Genomic DNA, 18,982 nt, shown 5'->3' with positions numbered 1-18,982 from the left:
GTTTAAAGTAGTTACTCCAGTTTTTGGTCATAGTGAAACACAGGCAGAATTAGGTTAATTAGTACATAATTGTAACTATGGTAGCATGTGGGCTTCACTATCCAAGTTTATATCAGCCTAAAAAGGGTGTAGGTACTGCATGAAGAATTCCATCTTAAATCCCCCAATCTTTGTACCTTGTTTTGATCAGATATTGTTGTTTTGCTGATTTTTTGAGGTGGTGTGGTTTTCTTGAAGGTTCTGATCAGCCACTGCAGATTTTCATTATCCTCCTTTCCGTTCAACTCAAGAATCTTGTCATCTGCAAAAAGACGGACTCTGAAACTATATCGTCTATCAGGAGTAAGCGTTAGGAAAAGCAGAAATATCATAAGCACATTTTTTATCAAAGTAAATGAGATGGTGAACAACAACTAACTGAGGATTGGCAATAGGCCATACAGGAAATATTCAAAGTGAATTTATAAGCCCTAGCCTCATCAAATGTGAATTTAGAGTGGATGTCAGTTGAAAACCATGCTGGCTCTCCCCTGGTGCAGTCTAAAAGCCCAAAAGCAGCTCACTGGGATGTGACACAAGCCTTTTGCTTTGGTTCTACTTTTCCTGCAAATCACACCCAAGAAATATCATTTTGCACCTAATCTAACCTAGCAAACAGGAAGTAGGCATATTCTCCCGTTAGCATAGAAAAAAAAGAAAGAGAAAAAAAAAGTTACTTTTTGAAATATTTCTAAACAACCACTGCAACTGCAATAAGTGACACCAAAGATGATGAGCAGTGTTTTCAAACTTAAAAAAGGCACCCCATTTAATATGGCACCAAAGATTTGGCAATGAAAACAAACCACCATATTTGCTATTACATTAATACTATAATGGTTATATTAGTTATTTATTCTCTCTTTTTGACTGATTTACTGGATGTAGGCTGCATAGGTTGACTTTGTCTAATGTCACTAAAGTGCAGCATGTTTTTAATGTTTGATATTGTTTTAAGAAGCAGATTGTCCCGTGAGACATGTGGGTATTGCGTATTCTCAAAGTAGGTCAAGCAGTGCTGAACTCAGCTCCAATACAAGGCGTCTTCAGTGGGACATGCGCCACGCAGTCTAAAGGGCTCTGCCTCTTCACATAAAACACATTCTGTGAGACTGGGACATACCGGTAAATGTTTTTTTTCCAAAAAAAGAGCAGAACATACTTTTGAAGATTAAGTTCTTTTATGTTTACATCAAAATGTTTTACATTTCTTAAAAAAAATTGTGTTGTTTTAAGGTCCATTTTATAGAAACAGAGTTGATGCAGGGGACTGCTCTGTAACCTCTGGAGATAGTTCTGTAAAAAAGAATGCCGTACACAAAACAGAACAAACAACAAAATATTTTTTTCAAACTATCCTCTCTCCAGAGTCTGTCTGCAACTCATCTACAGCAGGCAGGAGGTCAATCTTCTTTCTGGCGAGGCACTTATCCACTTTCTTTAATCGTTACTGAATAGATTTTCTTTGAAATAGGGCAAGAAATACTTTTGAAGACCATGCAAAGCTTTTTTTTATATTTTTTTTCCTGAAATATTATTAAATTATACATCACAAAACAAGTACAAAGACTCCACAGTGGAATGTACAAAAATGTGGAGTGTTGAAAAAAGTGTGAGATGACCCAGTTAGCCCATGTTTAATCTGTGTGTGAGCTAACTGTTCAGCTCGGCCACCATTAAATTGTAAATAAAGCTTCTTGGATGCAGCAAGCCTCAGGCGACAAGCTATACTATCTAGCTGTGTACACAAAACACTTAGCTAAAATGAAAGCAACTTGTACTAATGCTTGAATTAACAAAACATTGACAGAAAAATAATTTTGAAGTATCAAATATAGATGAAGTTTTTGCAGGAGGGAAGTAAAAATGCTGTACAGCAGAATGTAGAATAGCTACAAAGCTGACTCAAAGTCACATGATGCACAGATTAAAGAGCTAAGATGTAAAAAGGTCCTTATGGCTTGAATTTGTTGCAAATATCTGAGGGTTATGCACCTACTGAGAGAACCAAGGGCAAGTCGCGAGAGTTGTTGATTTATCCCCAGCACCTTTTTCATTTTCCTCCCTGTAGCTTTGTAATCTCTTATGGAAAGATCGTTTTTTTTTATACAGGACTGAGCCTCATCTTTCTGTGTCATTACTATGAAGGCAGGTGACCTGCATTAAGACCAAAACAACCAAGTGTTGTGATTCTTGTACAAAATGTGGAAAAGTGACAAGTTTTTACTGCCTGCAGTTTGTGTTTGAGATCTCCCCTCTGAGCTGCTTGGCTCAGTCAAAAAGAGCTGCATTTGCTCCACTCATGTGAGCTGGTCTGACATCAGTCAGTCACTGTGCTCAGCTGACACACCCCTGTTAACTTGGAAGTGAGAAAACTCATCATCTCTTGATTTGGAAAGTTAATGATAATCTACACAGTGATTGTTTTAACTCCCCTTGCTTTGCTGGGTGGGCTCTTGTCACATTTGTGTTTGATGTGACACATGTAGAAAGCACTAATCAGGCTTTAAAGGCCAACTCCAATGAAAACAGTATTTTTAATGTTTTTAACATTTTCTTGTGGCATTTTTCTGATGATGGAGGACTTATACTGTATATTTATAAAAAAATTAAGCTTAAAATGTACGTATTATGAGTATTTCTTGATTCAAATCATTGTGAAACAGGAGCAGATAAAAAAAGCCATTTGAAAAAGAGTGTATTTGTTATATTGAAGATACAAGCACAAGCTCTTTGCTTTTCTCCATTCTGATGCATTCGCTTGTAGACGACTAGATCCATGAACGTTTTTATTTTATTGTCCAAGCTGAAAACTACGCTGAAAAACAAAACTGTGCAGCTGGATAGCATTTTTGTTGCACCGGTAATGCTAGGTTGGGGATGTGAGAGACTGGAAGCTAGCGGGAGAGCACATGAACAGAGAGCTCTCAGCAGCAGGAAAGAGGGCAGTGTTGCTCTGGGCCAGGGCTGCTCATTCCTGGTCCTCGAGATGTACCACCCTGACTGTTCTCCAGATTTCCAAGCCCTGCTAACTGGTGATTAGCTCAATCCGATGTCTCTAGAGTCTGATTGAATGAACACACCTGGTCCAGGTAATCAGCAGCAAGCAGTGCAGGTAGAGCTGGAAAACAGGCAGGGTGGTACATCTAGAGGACCAGGAATGAGCAGCCCTGCTCTGGGCCAATGGTCCCGCTCACAACTCAGAGGCAAATTTCAAATGATCTTCTGCCACTCTGCAGAAACTATGTCTTAGAAAATGACACACGTTTTTATAATTCTTTGAAAAACGGTGTAATCATCACTAAAAGACCACTGTTGATGCTTTTAAAATAGATCAAAAGATGATTGAAGTGGGACTTTAAATGAAGCTCATTCATTTATGTAGAGATCGGAAACCATGTTTTTAGTGGTTGATGCTGCAAAATGAAACTCTAAGAATTAGAATTATTTACTTCTAAACTGGTAAAATTTTGCTTTGTGTTGTTATGTGACAATGCAGGCATCACAAACTAAAATTGCACCTCTGCAAGCAATATTTGTAATATTATGTGAAACCGATAAATGGATTCAACAAGGTCATTGCTCTCACCAGGTATTTAAAAAAAAATGTTGAAAATCTCTCTCCACTTCAGAGCATAAATGTACTCGGTAAATGTCATGACACTCAGCCTTTTACATTATGCAATTAACAGGAAGGCTGCAGAGAGGGGAGGGTAGGAGGAGAGGAAATCAGATGTAAAACGACAGATTCATGCACATATCAGGATAAAGCGTTACTAACAATGGAACATGACCGGCGCACAATACATTCAGACTGTGCATAATACATTGAAAGCTTTCAGTGGATGAAATGACAAAAATGAAAAACCTTCAGGGTATTTGTTATGAGAAATGTTTTTTAGTGAAACACAGTTACTTTTTTGTAGCTAAAGCCCTTATTTCTCACTATTGATGTTATTCTCACTTGTCTTTTGTGTTTATATCATCAAGTATTTGGTGGAGTGAGAAAACTTTTTGCTTCAGGGTGGTAAGAAAAGAAAGATCATAAAAAAAAGGTCCCATGTTTTTCTAAAAAGCTGCTTTTCCCCTCAGTCGGCACTTTTAAGCCCCAAGTAATTCCTCCTTCAGACAAAAGTTTTGCCATTTTCTGATAATTAAAGATTATTCCAAGAAGACATCTGATCCTTTGTAATGATGAAAATATCCATAAATCACATGTCATTTGACCTGTTAGGATTGTTATTGATTCATATTTACTCTGGCTCAGTGATTCAGCACGAGGGGAACGTCAGCAACACGATTACAATCTCCTGCTTTCATCATTTTGTGGGAGTAAAATTGGAACTGACAGGGTGCTGGATAAAATGTGTTTCTCCTGTAAAAAACAGTGTTTTTTTATGATCTTTTGAAATCTTAATAGATAGTTGTTGGATTGAGACATTCTCAGATTTTCGGGCTGTCCGTGGGAAAAAGAAAAAAAAATGTCGTATTTGTAGTTTAGTTTTTACTTTTGCTGTACATGGATATTCTTTAGTCTTCTAAAGACAATCTGCTCCGTTTCTTTACTAGGTCGGCGTTTTGGTTCAAACAAGTTGCAAATTGCTGTTTCAAAATTATAAAATATCCCTTTGCAATTAATAAAATATTTTTTCTGAACTTTTAATAGGCAATAAAGTTTACCCTAAAACACACAGGAAAAAAATGACTTCTTAACTATGTGTTGTTGCAATAATATTCAGATAATATTCAGATCAGATAAACTTTATAAATCTTTTTAATAATACCAGTGTTACATGACTCTGCATATTCATACAGTATTTGTGTGGATTTACTGAAGTGTTTTCAAACAATCTGTGTGCAATTTTGACTTAATTAAGGTTTTTTTGAAATTGCCAAAACATCAAGTTTGTAAAAGTAATGTAACTAAGAGAAAATGTCTTCATGTATTTCAGTTACATGTGGTTTTAATTGCTGCTCTCCTTGATATTACCCTTCCCCCATCTGTTTTGCCAAACCTGCTATTTTGAATTTCCCTGTGCCTTTCTATATGTCTCTACTTGCTCCAATAACAGGGGTCCATGCAAAAAAACAGGGCGAGGAGTTATCGGAAAACAACGGTGATGAAGACGAAGGTATTTTCCTTGGTGAACAAAGACGGTGCATGGTTTCCTTTATATATTTATTTATTTGACTATGAATATGGATTATGTTTGACTTTTTTTTTATATGTAAACACAATCATCAAGCACCACTGTCAATCATGTGCATGCAAGTTTTCTTTTTTTTTTCTATTTAAAAGTCAGCTAAGTCCAGGCTTACACATCTCAGTGACTGGATGAGGTGTCTGGAGCAGTCCTTGGCACCTCTGTGTGTGGGCGTGGCCAGCTGTGGCATGGGGCCAATAATTGCAGGGTGACAAAAGAAGTAGCGGTGTAATGTAAGACTGTTCTCCAGGTCTGACTGCAGATTTAGATGAGGAGCGGCAGTTCAGGAGAGCTGCTGAAGAGGATTAGAGAAAAGAAGTCTAAGCAATGGGAAGTTGCTGCTCAGCAATCGCATTGTTCAATTTCCATATTTATTTTGGGATATTCCTGGCTCAGGATGGATCTCTGCCGAGATTAGAATGAGAGGCGCTTCTTGTGCTGCAACAGAAACGGCTTAAGACTCTGAATCTAAATGAAACCCTTCACACTAACCTGCTCTTGTCTTCTTTTGCCGCTGTAAAAGAATGTAATGTAGGCTACTTTTTTCTCTCTTTTCTTATTAGGTTTTTGATGTTTTTATTTTTTATTTGATATTTTTTTTACAATTACCAAATTTAACTGTTCAAGACCAAGCACCCATCTTTGTTTCCAAACCTAGAAACATTGCAATACCTCCAAATACCATAGGGGGCAGGTTGCAGGTGGCAATTTTATAAAAACTATTTTAACCTTTGTGCTATCCTATGACCCCACCCTTACATTGACGTGTTCTCCCTACAATGACAAAGGTGGATAAAGGTGAAGAGGATTTCATGTAATCCATGGATACCAGTGAAGATCACAAATCATTGAAGAAAAAAGGTTCAGCGCACTGTCTAGTGGGTCTAGATGACCCAAATCCCAATGTTAAAGTGCCTAGGATAGCACAAGGGTTAAAATGTTATGTTTTACACCTAAAACAAATCTTTTTATTAATAGTGAAGACGTCTTGATACCGTACATTTTAAATGCTAAATAACACTTTTTTGTTGAGTCTTTTTCAGTTTAAATTCCATCTGATTGATTAATTTAATCTAGAAAAAAATCAAAGAAAGTAAAACTTCTAGAGTTTTTTTCTTGTTTTTCTTTTTTCTATTTCTTATGTTTACAGTTTTCCAAGGAAACTGTCGCCTTGATACCTGTAGGTTCTTTTCTAAAAACAAAGCGTCATGCTGGCCCCGATCACAGAACAGGAAGCGTTGCCATGACATCTCTTTAGCACTCAGGTGTTCCCCCATTCAAGCCCAGGGCAAGCTGTTAGAGCAGCAGATAACTGTCGTCAGTCCATATTTTACCAGCGTTTACCTGTGCAGGTTTCCCTTTTATAAAAGCCTACATGCATCAATATGTAGCTCTAGTCTTTTTATATAAACTGACAAGTGCCAGTCCTTTTGTCTGGCAGGACCTTTGAATGCAGAGTGATCTCCAAGCTGTTGTGCCATACTACTGTAACTGAAAATGTGTAAGTCTTTACTGACTGCAGCTAATGCTATTTAAAGAACATTACAGATGAAGCACATTAGATAGCATCTCCACTGCAGCACTGGTCAGTCTTCCTTTATGTGTAATTTTTCAGTGAATTTCTTTCTTTTTTTTCACTGAAGGATGTTTTAGTTCATAAGTCATGTCTCTTACTCTTGTTCCCAACAGAAGCTGGACTATTACTGTGAAAAAAAGTGAAATTTACCATAATTGCATCCATTACAACCAATGAAGAATCAAACACCTTCATTCATGTTAAAGTGGAGTCAGAGCACTACAAGAATTCTGACCCTTCTCCATGAGCTGATGAACCTCTCATCCCTTTCAGCTGAGAGAGCTACTGTCTCGTCTTGTTGTTGTGTGTGACCCCCTCCATTTCACAGTCTGTTCATCCCAGAATTACCATGCTGTCTGTGTTGGCAGTCTGTCCATCCTGGGCTAATTTTCTCTTTCAATCCAATGCATCAAAAACTTTCCGTCTTCATGTTTTGACTGTCAGAGACTGCCGCTAAAATTCTAAATTGAATAAATATTGCATCAATGAAAAATATAAAAATGCTGTTGTTGCAGCATATGTAATAGAGCGCTGTATAAATTAATAATAAAAAAAAGATTGTGGATCAACCAATTTGACACAGAAAGAAAAGAAATTGAAATATGAAAGTAGAGAGCACTTTGTCGTGTTTTGTGTCTAAAACACGACTCCGTGAGTGAAGTGTTTTCATCATGTGTTTTGCTATTTGTCCCTTTGTGTCTGTCTGAGCGGCAGACACGCCCCTCGAAACCCAGAGTGCATTCAAATTCCACACAACACTTCCTTTAGTAACACAGCCGTGTGAGGCCAAGTTGCTGTGATTTGCACCAGCCCACAATCAAGGCTCAATTTTACAGAGGCAGTTGTTGCAGTGTAAAAGCCACCACAAGCTTTCAATCACCCCTCTGCTGTTCTTTGATAAAGGAGAACATGTAAATAGTGGGATGGAGTTTGTGTGGGGGCTAAATCTCCCAGGTGGAACGTGGCAGCGGCATTGAGGTGCTGTGCCCAGCGATAGTTGGCGAGAGGCTGCCGTCCCCACTCCACCTCCAGAGTGTCTCGCACCACTGCTGCCTCAGCCCACTTCCACTGATGAAAAATAGATCTGTGTGCTTGTCTGCCATTTGGCAGTTCGAGACCAAACCGGATGCTTCCGCCCAGTATGAGCGCACACACATTTGTTCACATACACAAAGCAGCCTTCCAGCCACCAGAAGCAAGCATAGGACACACTCACAAACATACATACCCCCTCCCTCGCGGACACTTTCCATTGCTGCTCTGCCAGAGAGCAGAACTGAGCTCCACCTGCCCGGGTATTACCATTAATTCCATTGCACAGACCTGGCTGGATCTCTATCCAGCAAAGCCCTCAGCTCAGTCAGGCAGTCTGGAGAGTGGCAAATCGGCATATTCATACTGCATTCGCCCCATTTTACTATCATCCTACTCTCTCTAATATGTAAAGCACAAAGAATGTGGCTCATTGAAGTCCATTTTTTCATAAATCTTTGAAACGCTGCAGCTTCACCTCTTTTCCACATAAGCAAGTTTTTCTAATGATGATCCAGTTGGCATCTTTTTTCTGTTGGTTCTGGAAAATCTCTGCTATTGTCGTCTGTATTTTCCATTTCATCCTCCACTCTTATTTTGACAAAATAAACAGAAACAATAAGGACAACTGCTTTTAAAGAAATCAGGAAATTCAAGAGCAGAAGTGGTTTAGGGTGATGTTATTATTATTATTTTTTTATATTGTTCAGAGCGCTGCAGCATGTCTGCAGGCTTTGTGCAGCACTGTAACATGTTGAGCTGTCGTCAGAAGTTCAGTGGCTTTGTGTGGAATAACAGCAGCTTTTATGGCTTGGCCAGCAAGCTTCCTTGAAAGATTAAAGGGGTATTCCTTCTTCACTTGGGAAGCAAACAGCTGTCTGGGAGTCTTAGGGAAGGCAGCCCCTCTCCTCTTCCAGCTGCTGGGAGCTTTGACTATTAGCCGTTCATACTTTTCAATGTCTTCCCTCTCATTTCACTCAGCCACCTTTTATTCCCATCCAATCTTTTCTTTTTATCTCCAGCACACGTCTTGTCTGCTTTGCTGCCAAGATCATGTTTAGCGCACAGAAGCCAGGGAGAAGTCACTCTTAACAAAGGCCATTCCTCGCAGGAGTAATGTCAGTATTTACTGAGGAGCTCACTCAAATCCCTATTTCATTTACTTTACCTAATCAGGTGATCTTTTTTAATTAAGACCAACATGACGTAGACCAGTTCCTTGGAAGGTTCAGATCCTCTGAGGTTCACTGTTCTGAAAGATTTACTTGTTGGTTTCTTTCCCTACCCAGAACCTCTGATAAAAGATTGATCTGACAATATTGAAAAGTGTTTTTTTCTTCTTTATTTTTAATTCTCTCAAGTGTTGTATTATATTGACATGTTAGGTAAAAGAATTAAAACACGTTTCTTGTTAGGGCTGGTATTTTAGAGGACAAAATGGCAGAGCGTTTGCACCACATACAGCAAAGTGAATCAAGTTGAGTGTTCAGCAGGATGTTGCCTCTCAGAATCTGCTTCCAAACTAGCTTCCTTGCTGTAAAAAGCATTAAGCTAGGTTCACAATGCCTTTGGCAACGCACGTTCAAGCGACCACTTTCAATTAAAAGTCTTTGTAAATGTGCGTAAATAGGTGTTTTGGGCTTCCATGTTTAAAACTCTCACATTCATGTGTAGCTTTGCAAGTTTCTACAACTAATTCCAGGTCACGAGGGCCAGTGTACTACAGGTTTTCCAGCCATCTGCCATTAAAGCTCCTTATTGGCAAAACACACCTAATCCAGGTAATCAACAGCAGATAATGCAGGGTTTCTGGGAAACCCTGCTGGCCCTCAAGGTCTGGATTTGGACACCCCTGCTTTAGACAAGAGGATGCAGAGACTAGTGTCATGTGACTTAGTTTTTTTTGAAAATAGAAAATATAAGTTACTTTGTTTAGTTTAGTTTCTTCATGTGCTCGCGAGTTTTAGTTTTTTGGGGGATTTTTAAAATAATATAAATTCCATCTCTCAAGGTAACTCTTCAGGAGTCACAGACCTGATAACTGCTGTGTCAGACCAAATTGCTTTTTGAGCATTTTTCTTGGAATTACTTTGCAACTTTGGAAAACCACATTTTGTTCCTATTTTCCCCTGTTTCCCCCTCCTCCCAACAATTTATTGCTCATACAGTTCAAGTTTATTTCTATTGCTGCTTTCTAAGAAAGAAAATCAATTTGCTGCTTCTAAATGTGAACATTGCCGGTAATGGAGTTGTCATAAATGAACTATAAAGCAGAGGCCAACACCAGCACTCAAGTAGAGTGCATGTCACATCCTGCTTCTTCAGGACATTGTAACCCTTTTCCTCCACCTCAGACCTCACTGATAGCCGCTGACAGCCGCCATGTTTCCCAAAGTATTGACACAGTGAAAGCCACCAACACTTATCTGAACTCGGCTTTATGTTGTCAACTTTCCCGGTGTCAAGGGAAGTTCCAGGGCACTCACTGTCGGATATATGACTGACTGCTTTCAATGCAGTGAGAGATAAAGGGCAAAAAGGTGGAGGTACAGGTAGAGGAAAGAAATAAGAAAGTAGAGGAGAGAAGCAGCCCCCCTGGTAGGTTTTACTGGCAGCAGCAACACTTAAAAACTCAGCTCAGGTTTGAGTTATGCCTCCCACTGACACTCCAATCAGTCCAGAGGCAGTGAAAGGCACATATGAAAGGTCTTGCCCTCCAGTACTTTCTAATAATGTAAGCCCTGCGATGTACTTTTAGGCCTAACTTTCCTGAGTGTCTGAAAAGAACATCTTTAATCACTCCTTACCAGATTTTTCTCTTTATAAGCACACTATCAAAATGGGTATATTTGTAACACAACCAATTTTATTGAACTGTCACTTCTTCAAACTAACAAAACCTAAACACAATAAAATCAATAAACAGCATAGTAACAGGTTTATAGTCGGCTGAAGTTCAACCAGAGCTTAAAACTGAAACAGATTTTTTACTCTTACTGTATATTCATGGAACATCTTCTTTAGACTAACAGATCTTGTAGCCTCAGCTTCCTGTTTTTAGTTGAGTATACGAATCTGGTATTATCTTGTAGGTGCTCTTTATAGTGTGGGAAATGGATTATTAGTTTCTGGGACTTTGCAATGTTTGTTTTCTGATCGGGATCAGGGTTTCATTAAAAGGACAAGCTAACAAACTAAAGTACACCTGGTTATAAAAGTGAATCAAAATTAGATTCCACCTTCCTGCTTATTGTTCCTCCAAACAAGTAATAAGACATCAAAATTGGAAAACATTTTTTTGAAAACAAAAGAACGTCCTCCATGGATTCAAGTGGGGGTTTTGAGCTCCATTAGCTGGGTGGCTGCATTATTTTCTCACCCTCAACAGGATGGAAGTAGAGCTTCTGTTCGTCTGCATTAAAAGGCCAGAAGTGGTTTTAGCTTTGGGTCAGAATGTCATCCAGACACCTACTTGGTAAGACACTATGAACATGTTCACCCAGAGGGAGGTCCCATTATAGACCCAGGACACGCCAGAGAGATTAAATCTCACAGCTGGCCCAGGAACGCCTCAATATCCCCCCCAGGGATTTTGTATAGGTAGCCGGTAAGAGGGAAAGCTATGTTTCTGCTTGGGTTGTTGCTCCTGCAACCCAAATGTGTAAGAGAAATGTTAATTGATGGACAGACTGAAAATGAAAAACAGAAAGCAGGTTATTAGGACAAAGCGGAACCATCTCCAGAGTCTACCTACACGTAAACAGAGATAAAAACATCAAAAGTCAGAGACCACAAGCCAGTGTTTATGAACAAACTGTTAGAAGGAAAAAAAAAACGGAAAATACTTAAAAGAATTACCCCTAACTGGAATTAATCCTAACGGGAGCAAAAAACAAAAAACAAAAAAAGGTCTGCTAAGGAGAATCAGTCATTAACTGTGAACATTTAGAAGAATGGTAAAAAAAAAAAAATTAGATTAAAAACTTTTCAGCCCAATATTTCTGTGGCCATTCAGGTATTTATGGTTACATGGAGTGAGTGTATTAAGCAGGCCACCATTGCTGTCATTGCATGATATGTCTCACTGAGCACTGAAAGGAGAAAATTGTGAGTGCAACATTGTTTTTCTGTACACTCATTGATTTCATGTTTTGTTCTGCTTTTTACATCAGATCATTTCTATTTTTTGTCAAGCATGAGTTTATTTGTGTTTTTGATCTTTCAATACTTTTTGCATGACAGTTTTATGGAAATATTACAATGTGTGCAATTTGTGTGCCTAACTTTGTCTCTTTCATTCAACAGTGGATCTTGTTGCTTGTTATATACGGGCTAACCTAATGATGTTTGCCCCAGATGAGCAGCTCTGTTAATGAACAGTTAAAAATGCCTATTTATCAAAGACCAACAGTCTGATTGTTGAAAAATATCATTTTCATCCAGGTTTTTAATTGCAAACCAGATCTCTGATTACCCGATTTTGGTTCGCTTCCACTGGCGAGAGAATTTGAGAGAATGCCTATCATATTTGAGTGACAGGTCTCACATCAGATCAACTCCACCAATAGATTTGAACAAGTGTGGCTACAATGTTTTGTATCGCTCTCCCAATGGGATTTAACTGTTGTCATGGTGACACAATGTGAATCAACAAAAGAGGTGACTGATAACATTGACATGACTAATCTCTTTTCTTCTTATTTCGTCCCCCTGTTCCTTCTTTCTCTGTCTCTCCGCCATCCTCTTTGTATCTGTGGCCCATTTGTTCCAAGAGCTCGTGTAGGACTTGTTGCCAATCCTTCCACCTCCCCTTCCCCTCCCCTTTCTGACTGTACTGCTCATCCTTTCTCACCCCATGCATCCCCCTCCTCCTTCTGTCAGCGATAAGTGTTTGTACAGAGAAGTGTCAGCTTTAAATCACATTTCACTGTGTAGCCCTCTCAGATACCAGCAAGATAACAAAAGAAGCCAGAAATAAGTCCACATTATATGCAAGTCATTGATTTTTATCTAAATCGCGGCGGCACTCATGGTTGGTTAAAATAATTGCATGACTCTAGGCTATGCCCTCCTTTAAAAGTTTTGTATTATATTATGGAGAAGAGCATGATTATACAGAATGTTGTCCTTTCTTAGATGTCCTTGAGGATTTTGATGTTAGCTCTCAGTCACCATAGCAACCAGAATACAATGGGACCCTTTAAATCCCATCCATTGCAGTCCTTATTTTTATACTTTTTTTATAAGTGTCTACCTTAATTTTTTTTCCGTCCTTTCCTTCCCTTTTTTTCTCCCAGTCATTTTTTCTGTTCTTGACTTGTTGCCCTTCTTATTTTTTTCATTCTCACCATTCTCAGGGCTTTGGATGTAAAAAAAAAAAAAAAAAGGATGCAGGGAGTTGGACAGAGATGGAGGAAAGGCAGGAGAGAATCAGGGAGAGACAGGAGAGAGTCTGTGAGTGAAAGCAATACAAAGTGAGGGGAGGAGGTGAGAAGCTACATAGAACGGGGGGAGCGGGAGTGAAAATGAGAGAGAGTTTCTTGTCTTGTCTCCCAGCCCCAGCTAACCAGTCAGTAATGCAGTCTATTCCTCAGACAGAGGCTTTTTTCTTCTCCCTACCTCTGGATGTACTTTATCTGGCTGGAGTGTCGCTTCAGCTGGATATCAAACCCTGCTGAAGAAGTAAAATAAACAACATTTAACCAAAACTGAAAAATAAATTGAACAGCCTCTAAATCCAAGCTGGACAGTGCAAATAAATTGCAGCAGCGATAGGACAACTCCAAAAGAGATGTAAGGTAGAGTTGTGTAATTAGCTACTGTGTTTTCCCTGTATCACTGTCAAACCAGATTAGCCTTTTCACTGCTTAGGAGACGTGTCAGAATGACTGTGTTTATTCTGCCTAATGGTTTTCAGTGTCCATGTAAGGAGGAAGCTGTGCTCCTGAAGTCAACCAGATGCAATCCAAACTGATTGGTGTTTGTGTGGGGAAAAATAAGCAGCAGCAGTTGCAATTGGAATGAACAATTATTCTAATAGAGTTCAACACTTGTGGACATTCATTTGCTTCTTACAGAAAACATGTGCAAGAAAATCCTATCAATTCTATTTAATGGAGTTCATTTGTAGAAAGCTGGTATCTGAGACAACGCTGTCAGCCTGTCTTTTTGTGGACACCATTAGCTGTAACTGCTGTATCTGAATCTGAGCTGACCCTTGATCGGAGTGGGTTGACGACATTGTGAATGTGTTAATGATGGCCACTCTTGCAGACATACGAGACACTGGGGCCAAGCCTGTGATGGTCTACATCCATGGAGGATCTTACATGGAGGGCACGGGCAACATGATAGATGGGAGCGTCCTGGCCAGCTACGGAAACGTCATTGTTATCACTCTCAACTATCGCGTCGGAGTCCTCGGTAAGCAGATTTCTTTTCTCTTTCCTGCTTTCTTTGTAACTCCCCCTTCAAGGGCGTTTTTCTAGGGCGTCTTTATGGAGCGCCTAAGGTGTAATGAGCACTGCTGATTGCCACATCCACTCTAAAGAGGGATAAAAATTAAAAAAAACACTGACATGGAGCTCTTTTTGTGCTTGCACTTGACACACATATGCAGTTTTAGGAGCGCTCATGTGTTACACTTTCATTGATTTCACATAGTTTGGTTGTCACTGTGGCTTGGATTTCCAAAGAACTAAATTAGAGAAACAAATTTTGTCATGAGATTATTCAGAGATGAAGGGAAGAGGATGGGTCTCTTAACAGAATCTTGAGGTCCTGCTTTAGCTATGCTCCATGCAGATTGGCTCACATTACTGAATCCCCTTTTAGACATTTATTTGTGTGTGTTTGGTGAGGTGTGATGGGGAGGAGGGAGCGAAAAAAAGAGTGCAAAAGTGAGTGACAGAGAGCTCCATGGAAACAGCTGCAGAGACACAAAATGGAGTTTGTTAAGGCACTACACAAGCTTTGTACTTTTCACATCCATTCCTGCAACCCAGTTGATTTACCTCCACACTTATTTTTCACAGTTAGAGTGGCTGTAGACAGCCGGAGAGAACTTGTATAGAAAATGAACAGTCCATTTCAGCTTGCTTGATGAGTGATTGCTTCAGATTTTGCCCAAAATGTTGGCAGCTTGTAATGGAAATGACAACTGGAGCTAGGTTTGTGTTTTTTTTTCTTACTAACAAACTTTACAAAGCAGAAAATCTCAGATGGTCAGTTTTTCTTTATGTTAGATGGGATTCTTGACTCTTCTAGTTGCTTTCCCCTGCAATAATCTGTGCAGCAATGTTTTCGCATAACATCAGGGTGTCATGAATGAAACATCCCTTTAACACTATAAAACCCACAAAACCCATCATGTATTTTTCTTAAAAAAAAAAAAAAAAAACTACAGCATTAAAGTTGGTGTTACAACTACAGATTTTGAGAGAAAACAATCATAATTTGATGTGGAATGGCCTACATTTAACAGATAAATAACTAATATTCCCATCACTTGTATTTTATATGTTTTTGCTGTCAATTAGGGCACAAACTGATCGATCTCATTCAAATCTCCACTGTTCCTGTGCTACAGTCTGGCTCATATGCCATGCTCCAATCTTCTCTGGCCATTGTGAATTCCCTGAGTTTGGAGTGAAACTAAAACAACATAACATTGTTTGAAATGTTGAAACTTAACTGAAAAATCCCTCAGCTAGAAGTTCTTCGCCTAGTCAAATATTTGTCACAGACAAAGTTTCTGTTTTTTGCATTTAAAGGTGGTACGGCTTTTGTCTTTATGCAAAAGTTCTCGGGAAAAACGCAAAAAACAAAACTCATGCAATTTATGGACAAAATGAAAAAACGTCTTCTATATCTCACTGTTCCCTTAAATTTTAAAATAATTTTTTTTAGAAGCATTATCTACTCTTTATTCTAGACTCACTAGTCATTTTATTCGGTACACCTTGCTAGTACTGGGTTTGCCTTCAGAACTGTCTTAATCCTTTCTGGCATCGATACCATAATGTACTGGAAATATTCCTCAGAGAGTTTTGTCCATATTGACATGACAGCATCACAAAGTGTCTGCAGATTTGTTAGCTGCCAATGATGCCATTCTCCTCTTCCACCACTTTTTCGGACCATTCTCTCTAAACACTAGAGATGATAGTGGGTGAAAATCCCAGTAGATCAGCAGTTTCTGAAATATTCAGTCTACACCGTCTGGCACCAACAACCATGCCAAGTTCAAAGTCAATTCAATCACCTTTCATCCCCGATCTTTTGCTCGGTTTGATCTGCAGCAGATTCTCTTGACTATGTCTGCATGCTTCAATGCATTGAGTTGCTGCCATGTGATTGGCTGATTAGAAATTTGTGTTAACGAGCAGTTGGGCAGGTGTGCCTAATAAAGTGGCCAGTGAGTGTATGTTCTTTTAAGTTTCTATATATCCTCATGAACTGCTTAACTACTTGACATAACACTTAACTCTTTAATACCTGACTTTTTTTTTCCAATTAATTAAAAAAAAATCTTGAGCATGTTTTCCATTTAAGGTGATGCTAAATTAGGTGAAGTCCTGGATTTAACTGTACGTTGAGATTTAGCCACATAAGGCATGAAGGTGTTAAAAGTACGCTATGTCCTACGGGACGTATGAGAAAAGAATGTTGCAGCTTTGCACCAATTAAAAACCAAAAGATGTGGCCAAATACCAAGCAGGCATGGACACCTCCATCATTTTGTGTTTATCCCTGCAGCAAGCACATATATTTTGAAAATAACGGAAAGATTGATTACTTGTACAAACAGTAAATGACAGTGCATTTGTATACAGCTGGGTATTGGTCCAAACCAAGCTCAGGAAAAAGTAGTGTTTCACACTGTCCTTTTCCACTGTTCCACACGAGAAGAAGGATTAATTGGAGTTTACACATATGCCAATGGATATAATGCTCTTTTAGAATCATTTCATATATGTTTTCTGTGCAGTAACCAAGGTGAATACTGGTATTTACTGAAGATTTGTGGTCTGTGTTGTATTGACTCAGAATAAACCACAGCTTTGGTGTTCATCTTAATGAAAACACCTAACCCAGTGGGCCAATGCAGCTGATATGTGTTTAATTGCACTACAACAGAGGTCATTGGCCTGCAGAAACAAGCTATAAAAGTGGTTTTGTGTTGTTGTCTTGGTAGAGGAAAGCTTGAGGGACTGCAAAAGAATATTTTTGTTAAACGGTCAATTGGAACCAGTGGGCTGAATCAAACAGACACCATCAATTCATCACTGATGAACATGTTTTCATCAGAAAATTGAGCAACATGAAATCTATGGAATAAATACAGGCACATCTTTAAAAGAGCAGTCTGCCTCTGCTCTGCTTAGAGAGCTGCACAAGTCAAGAGCTGCAGGGTGACTGAGGAGTGCTGCTTTATCCTCCAGGACATTGAGATGATTGCTGTGGGTGAATCACACGGGCACAACCACATTCATCCAAAGACTCTCTTTTTGATGGAGATGAGAGAGTTACGGCCTATCGATTTTGTCATCAGGATTGCTTGCCTTGAATACACAGTTTTTCCTCTGTCATTTTTGTGGAGTATCCTTCTGAGCGTTGCAATCAGCCTTCAGGGGGGGAAAGTAGTCAGAGGACTGGCTCAGCATGCCACCTTCTGTCCCTGCCGCTGGTTTAAATCTGAGCACATAATCCTAATACAGATTCATGACCATATTTCTTTCATGGCACTTCAATTATGAGTCAGTTGCTTCCTCTCAGCTGCCACATTTCGCCAAATGTCACCCTGCATGCATGCTCACGCGTCAACAAAATGCCACAGACAAGCACTCAGAGCGCTCTAACACGCACACGAGTGCTTGCATCGCCAGAGACACTGCAGGCGTGGTCAGTCCGACTAGTACGCATGACATCTGCGGTCACGTGTTCAAATGCAGACACTGGATAAACAGGCACGCTTGTAGACACAAGCAGTCTACAGAGCAAAACTTGTGGTGAGCTCCCCAGCAGCCACGCTGACCAATGAGGAGAGGAGAAGTGATGCATGTGCTTGAGTGATAATGTCCATCTTTGTGGCTTGCTCTGATAATCTCCCCATGGTCCAGCTTTGAACTCAAAAGAACTGCTCAAGTCAAGGAGAAATCAGAGCAGTATGGGACAATTACCACTCAGTTAGGAAAAAATACTCCAACCTAACCCGAAAAGTGATGGAAAAATTGACATTTTCTGATTTAATTTTACCTTTGTGTGATAGTATTTTCATGATGTGGCCATCTGCATTAGTTTAGCTTAGACTCCGGCTGGTACGAAATTAGATAAAGCAAATTAAATTATTTTATTAGACACATTTAAGCTGAAGGCTTCATATGCATGGTGCCACATCAAACGACTCCTAGTTGACGGTAAATCCTTCACTTTCAGTCTCTTTCATCGTATGTTTACAGAAAGAGGCTGTTTCAAGAGAAAGAAATGGTAAAAATAAGTAAATAGGTTAATAATAATGAACAAATATTGCCTGTTTAATTAGATTGATTAAAGAGAGGAGGGATTAATGGAGGTAGAGAGAGAATTAGAAAAGATAATGAGTTTTAAGTGAAAGTAGACAGCTCAAGCTGCACTTTCCAAAACTAACAGAGCTCTACCAGCATCCCTGGGCAATCTGGATATCTCATTATTGATGCAGTAAACACCTTGGAAATACCCACAACAGTTTGAATATTTAATCTATTACAAATTTCAGTGAAACAATTGGCCAGAAACTGTAGCTCGTAACTGCAGATTTAAAAGATTTTTAACTCCACCATTTTCACAAGTTGCAGGGAATTTCAAAAATAATAACATAATGAACTTTTTCATCTTTTTTTTTGGCTAAACTGTTTTTTTATTCATCTTTAGTTTTTAAACTTTTGCTTTATTTTATTTTTACAAATGTAACTCCTTCATAAATTGAAAAGTGTAGATTATGCATTATTGTGATCAGACAATTCATTGATGTCAAATTTTTATCAAAATTTTATTGGTTAAAAACCAGAACAAAGTTGTGGTTAAGGTGGAATTCTGCAGATTCCACACAGATACTCTGATGTGCTGAATCATCGGCACTCTACTTTCAATT

At 39.1% G+C, this 18,982-nt stretch overlaps 1 protein-coding gene across 4 annotated transcripts in view; it reads left to right on the top strand.

Annotated features, from left to right (window-relative positions):
* nlgn3a (neuroligin 3a) overlaps positions 1-18,982 on the top strand; it is a 185,617-nt gene that overhangs the window by 43,194 nt on the left and 123,441 nt on the right. For 2 of the 4 annotated variants that reach the window (XM_078953473.1, NM_001177474.1), the window contains 2 exons: positions 5,112-5,171; positions 14,125-14,274. The exons of 1 other annotated variant lie outside the window; for it this stretch is intronic. In XM_078953473.1, the coding sequence (XP_078809599.1) occupies positions 5,112-5,171; positions 14,125-14,274 (210 nt within the window). The remainder of the gene's footprint in view (positions 1-5,111; positions 5,172-14,124; positions 14,275-18,982) is intronic. One more of the 4 variants, XM_078953474.1, reaches the window with a different exon arrangement.

This window comes from Oryzias latipes, chromosome 10, assembly GCF_053564925.1.
Source record: "Oryzias latipes strain Hd-rR chromosome 10, Olatipes_Hd-rR_3.1".
NCBI classification, from domain to species: Eukaryota; Metazoa; Chordata; class Actinopteri; order Beloniformes; family Adrianichthyidae; genus Oryzias; species Oryzias latipes.
The sequence above is the reverse complement of the archived record's forward strand: the minus strand, read 5'-3'. Positions and strand labels throughout refer to the sequence as shown.